The 12,063-nt window shown below is 22.4% G+C and overlaps 7 protein-coding genes across 7 annotated transcripts, besides 26 other annotated features; 1 reads left to right on the forward strand and 6 right to left on the reverse strand.

The window, feature by feature from the left end:
• Positions 1–85: 85 nt before the first annotated feature.
• CMU_000960 (uncharacterized protein) lies at positions 86–1,729 on the forward strand (the record flags this gene model as incomplete). Its single annotated transcript, XM_002141538.1, has 1 exon — positions 86–1,729. The coding sequence occupies one exon, from the start codon at positions 86–88 to the stop codon at positions 1,727–1,729; it is 1,644 nt and encodes a 547-aa protein (XP_002141574.1).
• Positions 316–338: a sequence feature (AT_rich).
• Positions 505–533: a sequence feature (AT_rich).
• Positions 706–737: a sequence feature (AT_rich).
• Positions 1,503–1,525: a sequence feature (AT_rich).
• A 52-nt stretch (positions 1,730–1,781) lies between the features above and the next one.
• Positions 1,782–2,011: a sequence feature (AT_rich).
• An 86-nt stretch (positions 2,012–2,097) lies between these two features.
• Positions 2,098–2,171: a sequence feature (AT_rich).
• Positions 2,172–2,242: 71 nt separating this feature from the next.
• Positions 2,243–2,263: a sequence feature (AT_rich).
• A 55-nt stretch (positions 2,264–2,318) lies between these two features.
• Positions 2,319–2,377: a sequence feature (AT_rich).
• Positions 2,378–2,508: 131 nt separating this feature from the next.
• Positions 2,509–2,561: a sequence feature (AT_rich).
• A 73-nt stretch (positions 2,562–2,634) lies between these two features.
• Positions 2,635–2,670: a sequence feature (AT_rich).
• Positions 2,671–2,691: 21 nt separating this feature from the next.
• Positions 2,692–3,822, reverse strand: CMU_000970 (uncharacterized protein; the record flags this gene model as incomplete). Its single annotated transcript, XM_002141539.1, has 1 exon — positions 2,692–3,822. One exon carries the CDS (start codon positions 3,820–3,822, stop codon positions 2,692–2,694), a length of 1,131 nt encoding a protein of 376 aa, XP_002141575.1.
• Positions 2,938–3,069: a sequence feature (T-rich).
• Positions 3,823–3,845: 23 nt separating the features above from the next.
• Positions 3,846–4,631, reverse strand: CMU_000980 (uncharacterized protein; the record flags this gene model as incomplete). The annotated part of the gene is made up of 1 exon (XM_002141540.1): positions 3,846–4,631. The coding sequence occupies one exon, from the start codon at positions 4,629–4,631 to the stop codon at positions 3,846–3,848; it is 786 nt and encodes a 261-aa protein (XP_002141576.1).
• Positions 3,851–3,878: a sequence feature (AT_rich).
• A 301-nt stretch (positions 4,632–4,932) lies between the features above and the next one.
• CMU_000990 (uncharacterized protein) lies at positions 4,933–6,450 on the reverse strand (the record flags this gene model as incomplete). Its single annotated transcript, XM_002141541.1, has 1 exon — positions 4,933–6,450. The coding sequence occupies one exon, from the start codon at positions 6,448–6,450 to the stop codon at positions 4,933–4,935; it is 1,518 nt and encodes a 505-aa protein (XP_002141577.1).
• Positions 5,002–5,023: a sequence feature (AT_rich).
• Positions 5,173–5,194: a sequence feature (AT_rich).
• Positions 5,466–5,546: a sequence feature (AT_rich).
• A 234-nt stretch (positions 6,451–6,684) lies between the features above and the next one.
• Positions 6,685–6,733: a sequence feature (AT_rich).
• Positions 6,734–6,744: 11 nt separating this feature from the next.
• Positions 6,745–6,868: a sequence feature (AT_rich).
• Positions 6,869–6,889: 21 nt separating this feature from the next.
• CMU_001000 (uncharacterized protein) lies at positions 6,890–7,648 on the reverse strand (the record flags this gene model as incomplete). The annotated part of the gene is made up of 2 exons (XM_002141542.1): positions 6,890–7,572; positions 7,636–7,648. The coding sequence occupies 2 exons, from the start codon at positions 7,646–7,648 to the stop codon at positions 6,890–6,892; spliced, it is 696 nt and encodes a 231-aa protein (XP_002141578.1).
• Positions 7,649–7,890: 242 nt separating this feature from the next.
• Positions 7,891–8,013: a sequence feature (AT_rich).
• Positions 8,014–8,081: 68 nt separating this feature from the next.
• Positions 8,082–8,237: a sequence feature (AT_rich).
• An 8-nt stretch (positions 8,238–8,245) lies between these two features.
• On the reverse strand, positions 8,246–9,567 carry CMU_001010 (4-hydroxybenzoate octaprenyltransferase, putative; the record flags this gene model as incomplete). The annotated part of the gene is made up of 5 exons (XM_002141543.1): positions 8,246–8,446; positions 8,519–8,606; positions 8,676–9,027; positions 9,094–9,148; positions 9,214–9,567. 5 exons carry the CDS (start codon positions 9,565–9,567, stop codon positions 8,246–8,248), a joined length of 1,050 nt encoding a protein of 349 aa, XP_002141579.1.
• Positions 9,029–9,076: a sequence feature (AT_rich).
• Positions 9,150–9,190: a sequence feature (AT_rich).
• A 150-nt stretch (positions 9,568–9,717) lies between the features above and the next one.
• Positions 9,718–9,754: a sequence feature (AT_rich).
• Positions 9,755–9,856: 102 nt separating this feature from the next.
• CMU_001020 (GYF domain-containing protein) lies at positions 9,857–11,662 on the reverse strand (the record flags this gene model as incomplete). Its single annotated transcript, XM_002141544.1, has 1 exon — positions 9,857–11,662. The coding sequence occupies one exon, from the start codon at positions 11,660–11,662 to the stop codon at positions 9,857–9,859; it is 1,806 nt and encodes a 601-aa protein (XP_002141580.1).
• Positions 10,025–10,074: a sequence feature (AT_rich).
• Positions 11,663–11,667: 5 nt separating the features above from the next.
• Positions 11,668–11,766: a sequence feature (AT_rich).
• Positions 11,767–11,847: 81 nt separating this feature from the next.
• Positions 11,848–11,876: a sequence feature (AT_rich).
• A 67-nt stretch (positions 11,877–11,943) lies between these two features.
• Positions 11,944–11,971: a sequence feature (AT_rich).
• The last annotated feature ends 92 nt before the right edge of the window (positions 11,972–12,063 follow it).

Genomic DNA, 12,063 nt, shown 5'->3' on the forward strand with positions numbered 1-12,063 from the left:
TCATTTATCTTATTTAAAAAAAAAGAGAATATTTGGTTATATTATATAAGGGAAGATCTAGATATTATATTAGTTTGAAAAAGAAATGACAATAAAAAGTGATATACCTAGAAATATTGTACTTGTATACTCATACAAAATATCATCACTTTTATATAGTTCAACTAGTAATATACTTTTATTGGATACATACCTAAATAAAATAAGTAGCGAAATACCCTTTATTGGTTTTATTTGTATATCTTCAGCATTGGGAATCTTCACTGGAACTTTATTTGCAGTAATAATTAATGATACAGATTTAGATTCAAAATGTTTAAATTTAATATTAAAATTATGTGGTTGTTTTTTATTGTTAGCTACTATATTATTATACTTTTCAATAGATCTAAATAGTGTTATACTATTATGTGTGGCATCTTTCTTATCTAAATGTGTTGGGGAATTGATTGATATAATAATTGAGTCTATATTTACCAATTGTATTAATCAGGGTGATAGGAGTTTATATTTTATAAGAATAAAAATTTTAAGTGATTTAACTTCAATTTTTGGTCCTTTTATATCGCTAATTTTATTTTTAATATATGGTGATAGTTGGGAAATAAGACCACTAAAAAATATATTAAAAACAAACTTAATTTTATCAATACCACAATCATTAATTTTAATTTTTTGGGATTTATTAGATGATAAGAATTGGAGATATAAATTTATTTTAAATTATAATAAAAAATCAGAATTTAAACCAAATATTAAATTGGGATTTTTAAATAGTTCAAATGTACCCCATTTAATACTTATTTCACAATTTATAACTACAAGTGGTGCTGGTATATCAATGAAGACATTTTCTTTATTCCTTAATAGTGTATTTAAATTAACTCCTATTAATATTTGCTTATTAAATATTGTTGGTAGCTTAACATCGTTAATTTTTTCTATAATAATACATAAATTATGTAAATATAGTGGCAGAGCAACTATTTCATTGATTTTTTGTTTTTTTACTTCATTTATATTGCTAATAATGAGTGAAGTAGAATCTACAAGCTTTCTTGTAGGCCTTTATATTCTTAGAGCTGGATTTCAAAATGCATGTATACCTATAGATCATTCTATTATAATGGACTTTACCCCATCAGATAAAGTTTTCCAGTGGAGAACTTTATACTCTTTTTTAAAATTTGTTTGGCTATGTATTACAATATTTACTGGAAGTACAAAAGATACAAATTTGGAGAGTTACAAGCAGATATTTGTTAAATGTGCCTTTCTATATTTTTTAGCAAATTTAATATATGCTCCATCAATATTTTTAGTTCCTTCCGTAGAATCTTTTGAAGAATTTCGAAGTAACTTTAAAATTACAAAAACTTTAAAAGTAAAAAATTTATTATCTGAAGAAAATTTTAATTTGGATGAATTAGAAATAATCACTAACTTTGATAATGAGCAATACAGTGAATATCAATTAGAAGATGGAAAAATTGAAGATTCTCAATATAAAAATATTATTAATAAAGATGAAGAGGCTTTAAATGATATTAGTAAAAGTTATTATGAAGTTAAATTAGATAATTGTTTAAATAATGATTTAAATTGGTATTATATAAGTAATATAGAAACTGATGATACACCAACAAATTCGAATATATCAATGGAATTATCACGTAGAAAATTAAATACTTTACAAACACTTATTAATGAAGACGATCATAAAGGTTAGCAATGGAATATTTAAGATATTTAAATGAAGAATAACAATATCTTTTACAAAGTATATAAATTTAGAAATTATATTAATAAATATATTAAACATTACTAAGATTTTGTTTTAAATTATATCTTAAATTTTATATTAATTAGATAAAAAATTATTCAGTATTCTTATAAAAAAAATATTGATAATAAATGATATTAAATCCTAATTCAAAGTAATTAAACTTACGTTATAATTATTTGTAATTATATATTAATCTATATATATATTTAAATAAATACTTATTTACTTCTAAGTATAATGATCTAAACATATTGTTTCATATATATTTCCTTGTTTAGAATTTTATATAAATGGAAGTTTTATAATGTATCAAATAAAGTAATTTATAAATATAAACTTCTTATTTATCTTCTTTATAATATATATGACTTATAAATAAATATTTCAAATCATCCATTAAATTTTTAATCTGTAATGTACCAAATATATTTCTTTAAAGTAAAATTAAGCTTTAAGTATATATATTATTAAAAAATTGGAATAAAATATACATTCTGTTTGAAATAATCTAGTCAATATATAGGCTGTTTTCTTTTTTTTTATTTAAGTACAAAAAATCAAAAAATAAATTTATAGGTATTTTAAATAAATGATCTTGTAATTTGATACTATTCAAGTTACTAATATCTCCACTAAATATTTATATCTAAATTCCCTTAAATCTTGTTTGATTTCATGAGCTTATTTAGAAAAAAAAGAGTTCTACTTGTATTTGATTGAAGATTATTTTCATATAAAAAAATATTGTATTTAATGAAGTAATTAATATTATTTTCCTTATTTCGAAGTTTTAAATCTGCCTCATCAATTATTGTGATTTACAAATCCTAATACTTAAAGGTCCAATCTATAATTTTAAAAAATTTGAGTTATTAAAATATTATGCACATTTATTGCTTATTTAACTAGTTACTAATCTTACTTTCTAAACTATTATATTTATTATTATTTGGGCCTTCATTCTTTACTATGCATATTGATGGTAGGGAAGTACTCGAAGAATGAGATATACAATTATCTGTTGAGTTTTTCATATATGTCAAATTATTACCAGAATCTATAAATCTGCAATATTCAAAGCTTTCAAATTTATCTAGTGAGTTATTAGATAGAGTTGAATAACATCTAGACTTTCCCAAATTTATAATATAATTTGAATTTATCTGTATATTATCTTGTAATTGATTTATTTTATTCAAGTTTGTTCTAATATATTTTTGGTTATGTTTTATATTAAACTCTTCAGTTTTTAAACATTCTATCTTATTTGTATATTCTTTATTAGTAAGATTCTTAATACCCATACCTTTATCTATATTTAAATAAGACTTATTTTCTATATATTCAATATTTGACAAATTTTGTATATTATAATTTCCGATAATTTCAGATAAATCTGTTAATTTCTTATTATTTTTCAAATTAATATCTTGTCTTAAATAACTTTCAATATAAAGATTTTTATCTTTTTCTATTAATATATCGTTATTATATTCCCCATGAAAAATATTAAAATTATCCATTATTTTATGCTGACTATATAACTCGTCTACATTCTTGTTTAATTCTATCATATTTTTATAACAATTCTTTTCTAATTCATTATTATTTCCTCTCTTAAAATAATCACTATCTATTATAATGAAATCTGTAAGATCAGCCAATTTTATTAAATACATTATATCTACATTTTTAAGTGTAAATCTCTTTAACCAAAGTTCTCTAAGCTCGTCTACTGAAGGAAAGCAATACCCTGATTTATTTAATATATATTGTTGTATAAGTTCTCGAAAAATTACACGTAATGTCTGTTTTATAGTATCAGAATTTCTCAAATAAGTATCATTCTTTAAATAAAAATTATTTCCTCTATTAAATTTATTTCTGAGATATTCAAATTTTATAGTTTCTTCATTAATTAAATTATTTCCATAAATTTCTTTATATTGTAACTTATCTTTATCACTTTTAAAATTCTCAAGTTTTAAAGTTTTTAATGTATTATTTGGTAACCATGATTTTAGAAATACTGGCATTTGATATAAATTACTTCTGACTGCTAACATAAAAATATATTATATTTTAATAATTTGGATTTATTATCATCTATTATCCTTGTATATTGTAAATTTTTCTCTTCTATGTTATTATCATCCCTATTTAATACTGTTCTACAACATCTTGATAATAGTAATAATCTCTGTTGGAAGTTATTATGTGTAGATATATGTAATTCAAAACCATCTATATTGCATTCCTTGCAATTCAGAATTGTAGCTTTTCTCATACCAAATAACTTAATAAGTAATCTTTCTGATACTATATCATTATCAACTAATTTATAATCTTGCTCACATAAATTTAAAAGTTGTACCACATCAAAAAAGCTTCTATCATACATTATCTCTATAATCTCCCATCTTTTATGTCTTATCCTACAAATCACAGATTCTTTTGCATAAATGCCATGAACTGCAATCCAAATGTGATCTCTATTACAAACAAAAAAAGAAACATCTCCTAATTTCTCAGGAAATATAGACTTTAATAAATCTGATGAGTTATAACCTTTTATTTTTAAAAGAGACCATCCTGAAACTGTAGCTACAGCAATATTCTTTAATTCAAAAAACCAGGCAGCCATTGTAGCTATATATGCTGTTGAATAATAAAATATAAAATATCCAGTACATAAAATTTCAGATCTTTCAGGAATATATCCACTAGATGCAATAATATCAAATAATTCTTCCATATCCTTATAATGTTCCATAATTACCAATTTAGATTGAAAATCACTATTAGTCATTTTATTCACATTATTACAGTTCCCTTTCTCAATCATACTGCTTAAAAGCCAATTTTATTACCTTTATCTTTATGAAAAATCTTCTAGAAATATTTCTATCTATATATAAGTAAAGTTCCTAATATCAACTTTTTCTTTATTTTCTTTGCAACATGGGGTCTGACTCTTCTTTTATAAAAAAGCCTATAAATACATTTATTTCAAAACTTCTAAATTTAAATTTGGCTTATTAGAAAAAAAGTATACAATTTATAGCTCTCTTACGAGACTCTGCATGTAAGTAAAACCCTAATTTTTAGAGCCTCAAATTTAAGGTTTAAAGTTTAAAGCTTAAAGTTTAAGTAATAGGGTTATCTAAAGTCCTTGTTATATAACTAATCCAGTTTGAAAATAAAGTTTTAGATTGATTTATATATAAATTTAAATTAGTCTCAGTTATTAGATCTAAATTAATTAAACTAGATGATATTGAAGTTTGCCATTTCTGTATAAATAATTCTCGGATCTTCGATATAACTTTATATTCTTGTTTTGTAATTAATTCTGTAAGGTCATCATTTAATTGTCTTGTTTCTGGTATATAATAAATTTTTATTATAGTATCTAATGGCCATGAATTCTCTATAGTCCTATTAAAAAATTCCAAACATGTAGATGTTAATACAAATGATATAGAATTAGAATCTGCTTCAACTATATGAATAAATATACTTTGTGATTCCCTATATTTTGCAATTTCATGTATTAATATTGTGAAAATTGCTCTATCTATTAATATCCAATGTGCATAATGAAGTTGAGAATGTATTTCTTGAGCTAATTTATGGGTCAAAAAGTCTGGTATAGTAACTTCGGGTAATGAATTATTCCTATTTAAATATATAGGTTTTAAATTAGAATTCTTTATATTTTTAAATATAACTCTTATATGATATTTATTTTTAATTAAATGAGATGGTATATCAAATATTTGAATATGACTATATATAGAATTTTTTGTAGTATTATCAATTTCTTCTATTTCTAATGATTTATTATCGTTATTCTCTTGAGTATAATATTTCTTAGGTTTATAGAAATCAAGTTGAATATTAACATCACTAAAACACCATAAATTAGATATTGGTAACCATGTCTGAGATAATTGGAGTTCTTCATTTTGTTTTAAAAATATTCTCCAAGGAGGAAGTGGAATAATTATGTTTAAAGATGCTTTATATTGATTATTTATAGTTATTGAATATTCATTAGATACGAATTTGCTACATTTAATATTCCAAATTGGTAAAAGTTGTGATACTATATCAAGTACTTCAAAATGATCTCTTAAATTAGATTCTATTGAATGTTTAATATCAAAAGATAATGATGCTAAAGGTTTTAAGGTTTCTTGTTTTTTTAATAAAGCTAATAAAAGTTCATTTTTAGAGGCTTCACTAAGTGATAAGGAATTTTGGGAATTCTTTAAATTATTCATAGATGTTTTATATGAAATACGATATGAAGGGTGAATATCAAGATATTGTACATTATCTCCAAATCCTTTTTGTAAGCATGATATGATGGTATCTAAAGTATCCAAATTTTCAATAGCAATTTGACGATGCTTATTTACTTGTTCCCAAATCTCTGCTTGACTTAAATATATATCTTCAGATTTCCTCCTCTCATTTTCTTCATGAGATGTTGTTAAAAAGTATCTTTCAGCTTGAGTCTTAATATCTCCAAGTTCATTAGCATATATTGGGATTCCTGTTGGAGTAATTCTTTCTATACATTCAGATACATTTCTAATAGATGGTTCTATACAAACTTTACATTTCGATATTTCTTCAGAAATTAGAGTACTATTCATTTATTATTAAGTTCAAGTTTTATTAAAACTTTTTTCTACTATTAATGATATTACCAGACAGTAAAATATTTTAAATTACGTGCGGCACTTTTTAGAAATGTCATTAAGGTATTTCTTGTAAAATGGTCTTATAAACTAGTAATAGTTAAGGTAGTATACCAATTTTTAAAATATAGGCGCCTAATTGTGTGTGGCAGAAACCGCCAAAAAAATTTGTCAGTTTACAAGTAATAGTTAAAAAAAGAAATTTACAAAGTATAAATTTTATTAGAAATATTATAAAGTACACTGTACTATATAATAAAAAAGAAATTATTTAAATTTTGGAATATTCTTCTATTAATTATTAAAAGTTGATAATTTCAATGTAAATCTTTTAAATATATACATTACATCATTTTAAAATAATTCTTAATTTCTCCTTTTTTTCTCTTTAAGTTTAATATTCATCAGACTCTTCATCTAATAAATCTATACCATCAAATATATCCAACTCTTCTTTATAATTCCTAGATAAAGTAGATATATCACTTGGTTTTTTTTTTTGTTGACTTTTAGATATATCTTTTTCTTTTATTTGAATTTGTTGATCTACTTTTTTTTTTAATGTCTTAAGATCTTTAAGATCCATTTTAGGGAATATTTCATTTAAACATATATCAATAAATCTAAGCCATGCTGGACTTTTAGCTAGAGCTGGACGAATTTTATCTGCAAATTTTAAAGCAATAGCCTCAACTTTTCCATAAGAACTTAAATTTATAGAAATAAATGGATCACTAGATACATTCAATGTAGAAGATAATAATTTAGTATTACTTATAGATTTTTGATCTTGGAATTTATTTGGAATAGTAATAAAACCATCAAATAAATCATCCATTGCACTTTCATCCATTTCTTCTGTTAATTTTTGACATCGCATTTCCTCACTTAGTTCATCTATTAAATTCGGATTTTGATCTTTTATTATATTATTATTCGTTATATTTGAAGATTTTAAATCTGGACATTTTTGAAGTGAATTTATAGGACTATTTTTATCTTCTTCATTATCACTATCAAGTAAATCTTCCCAATTGTCTACAACAGGTACCTCATAACTATATTGATGATTTTTAGCTAAACATAAGAGGAAAGTTATACATTACAGGTAATTAGTTAAAATATATATAGATAACTTACTACAACGATCCATGTTTCAATACTTATGAAACAAAGAGTTTTAAATAACTCGATATACAAGAAATCTTGAATTAACAAATAATAGCTTTTATCAAGAGACACGTGCGCAATATCATAAAAAACTAAAATTTTAAAGCTAATTAAATTAGTTTATGCAATAAAGTAATAAATTAGAAATGTTCTATTTAAAGTTGTTAAATTTAAGACAAAATCTATAGATATTCTTTCTTAAATAGGAATTATTTAGAAAAGTAGTAATATATATAATAGTAATTATATGTAGTTTAATTATTTAGATTTGAAACTCTAATAAGATAATTATACATAAACATTTATAATTGTTAATTATATTAAGAATATTACTAAATAATATAATAACAATTTCTTTTTTGTGGTTCTTATTTCAATAATAAACTTATTGTAATATAAAGTAGATGAGTTTTAAGATTTTTTTAAATATTTAATGTATTATATTTTTGAATATTAAAATAAAAGGAATAAAATACAAGTAATAAATAGTTTTTCTAAATAAAAGAAGAAATATAATATTTGAACTAGATTCATAATATCTAAATTTAACTAATATTAAATTATTTATTTATGCTGCATATTATTCAATATTAAGAGTTTCATTAGAATTATCTTTATTAGATAAATATTTTGAAGTAAGAATTCCAAAAAGTAATATTGTACTTAAATATTTATTTTGAGAAAAGGCATTCTGACATTGCTCAGGAGAATTAAAATTGACTTGTTTACTCTGATATAGTAAGGATTTAACAAACATTAAAACTGAACAGTAATATGTGATCTGAAATAAAATATTGTAAATGAATTTCATAAGACTTTAAATATTAAAATAAAGAGATTAGTTGAACTTTACCTGCATATTATTAGCAATGCCTGCAGTTACCAATAAAAGACCAATTAATAGTGAATTTTTATTTAATATATCTCTTGTATTATCACCCCTAATATAATAAAGAATTAGTAAAAAATGAGATATTTTCATTTTCAATATATAATAGGAGAATTCTTACCAATGTAATGCTGTTGAATATACACCAACTTGCTTATCATATAATTTATCTTGATGTGCATATATAGTATCATAATGGACACTCCAACATGCTGCAGCTAAATAAAGAGCAATCGGTGATATAAAGCTATATGGAAATGGGTTTAAACAACCATAAACAGATGTCCATCCAAGCAAAACACCCCAATTAAATGTTAAACCTAGAAAAAGTTGAGGATAATGTGTAATTCTTTTCATTAAAGGATATAAAGGAACCATTACAACACTAGGGAGAGCCAAATATATTGTATAAGTATTTAGCTGAGTCAAAATTTTGTAAGATAATGCTAAAGATCCAGATAATAAGATAGAAGCTAAAAAAAATATTTATATAATTATAATATTCTTTTTTCTTAATTATTTGGATAATATTTGCCTACCTTTAAATAATGATAGCTCTTTACATGCTAATGGTCTTGTTTTAGTTCTTTCTACCTAAAATAATAAAGTTTATATAATCTAAAATATATTATAAAACAAAGACAATCAATTATTATTACCTTATTATCAATATTTCTATCAATTATATCATTAATAATACAACCAGAACTCCTCATAGCAAATGAACCAATAGAAAATAATTCGAGTAATTTTAGATTAGGGATCCATGTAGAAGATGCCATGGCTATACTCCAGGTAGTTGGAATATATAATAGCCAATATCCTGTTCTTTGCTGTAATCGAAATAACTTAATATATGGTTGCATTTTTTGTGTAACATTAATTCCTAAAACTTTCATATTAAGTTGGGTTAAAATTGGTGTGTTAACATTTTTCTTATTTAGATATTTTGAAATGTAATTTTGACCAGATATTTGGGTTTGAATATACTTTTGTATTATATATTTATTCATAATGTACTTATTCTTACAACTTTTTTAATTCCATTTATACCCGCGATACTATGAGATATTTTAGTTCTTGTTCTACTTCTTATTTTAGCCACTAATTTGTCTTTAAATTATCAATATACTACTAATTTAATCAATTTTGTTACTAAAAAGATTTTTTTAATTAAATTTAATTATTAGTAATAAATAACTAATCCTTATTATTTACTGAAAGTATTACTAGATAATGAAAATATAAATTGGAATATTACTTTATACTCAATTCAAAAGGAAAAAAAAGAGAAAAAAAGTACTATACTTGTTTTTTTCTTAAATAATTGCGATATGCTGATTGAATACGAATTACACAAGCTTCAATCACCATTCTAGAACCATATTTAACACACCATTGTTTAATGACCTCATTATTACTCCTATCGAAAATTGACTTTTCAATATCTTCTATTATAGGATCATCTACTTTATTTAAATTAACTCTATTCAAATTTATATTTGAAAAAATATTTATATCTTGTTCTTTTACAAAATTTCCTGTATTATCTGAAACAAATTCTTTATTATGGTTATCCTTAAATTGTTTAAATGATTCTGAAGTTATCCTCTCAATTTTATTTTTTAAAAGTTTAATAGCTTCAATAAATTCTGGAGTATTTCTTTTTAAGTGAAATTTGCTATATAATTCATCATTTGAATCTAAAAAATTAAAATTAGTATTTATTGTATCTTTTTCATTTTTTTGAAAATGATTTAATGAAGGTTTAAGATCATCATTAATGATCTTGTTTTTGTATCTTATTTGAATATCTGATTTAATTTGTTCTTCACTTATATTATTATTTTCTTTATAAAGATTTTTCTCTTCAAAATTATTTTTCATTGAAATACTTGCATATTTATTAGGAATTGGGAACATTCGTATTACATCAGCCTTAATAATATCAATATATTCTGATAGTTTTGCCCAATTATTTTCATATTTTATACTTTCAAAAGATATATGTGATGTATATGGATGATCTTCGTGTGTATTAACACATAATCTAAAAAGTCTATCTTCTTCAAAATAATCTTTGATTATCCAACTCATTATCACTATACTATTATAAGGTCCTTGTATATTCCCATCATCATCAATATATTCCCACATTAAAGGAATACAATGGTATATACTATAATCTTCAGTATATATATTACTAGTTGAATTCATATTGTAACTTAAATTATCTTTCATAAGCTCATTAATAGACCTTTTCAATTTCTCTTTTATTTTATGTTTTTTACTAGTTGATATTATATTTTGTTTATCACTTCTCATATTGTTTATTTTCGATTGGTTATTTGGAATATTCATGAAATACTTCTCCTTAGTATTATTAAATTTTCTATTATTATGAATAATCCTTGGATAATATGTTAACATTCCCCTAATTATTCCATTTGTACATTTATCATTTATACTCATTAAGTTTTGGTCTAAATATAAAAAATTATCATCTTGTGTACTAGTTAAAAAATAAAATGCATTTGGAGATAACATTAGTGGATCTGATAGACAAATACTACAATAACCAATCTCTTTTGCTGAAATTGAAGATATCTCTTTTTCTTTATTATTATACCACACAGTAATTACCATTCTTAGATTTGATAATAAAAATTCATTGAAATCTTCCTTTTTTTCTAATTTACTATAAATAGCTTTAGCTGTTTTAGTAATCCATTGAGGGAGAATTATTGAACATTTCATTTTAAAATTCATTGCACATTCTTTTATATTACCAGATACATCAGAATAAAATAAATCTAGAGATTCAAAAGTAGGTTTTTCTAATGAATCAAACCAGTCAGTTTTAAATTGGATATTTGATTTATTATCATCATTACTATCTATATAACTTTCTTCAAAGAGTTCTTTGGCATCCTCTGAATTAAAATTAATGTTTGAATATAAATTTTCATTAAAAAAACCCGGTTCTATATTTATTTCTACTAAAAATTGACTTTTAATTTTCGAGGTTTCTTCTTTAATACAAATGGCAATAGACTTAATTATAAATTCCACATCAATAATATCACCATATGTATAATCCTCACTCATGCTAGATAAATTAGTATATAAATAATTAAAGTTATTAAAGTAATTTTTCTTATAACATGAAAATTAAGCTAACTATATAAATATCTAAAAAAAAAAAAAATATTCTCATAGGCGGGAAATATTTGCATGCATTCAATATTAATAATATGAACAAAAAGTAATTTAACTTATAGCTTATAAACAAGTAATAATAAATTAAATATTTGTATATAAACGAACTATTGGCATAACTTTTAATATGTTAAGTAGTTTATAACCTGATGGAATATCGTTTACTTTTCAAATTATAAAAAAAAAATAGATTATTTAGAGGATTACTTAAAGTATTAGTTATATACTCTGAAAATTCTAATAATATATAGTAAGTAACCCGAAAATTAATGATATAAACTTATTGAGAC

Source organism: Cryptosporidium muris, genomic scaffold (assembly GCF_000006515.1).
Source record: "Cryptosporidium muris RN66 scf_1106632373461 genomic scaffold, whole genome shotgun sequence".
NCBI lineage: Eukaryota > Apicomplexa > Conoidasida > Eucoccidiorida > Cryptosporidiidae > Cryptosporidium > Cryptosporidium muris.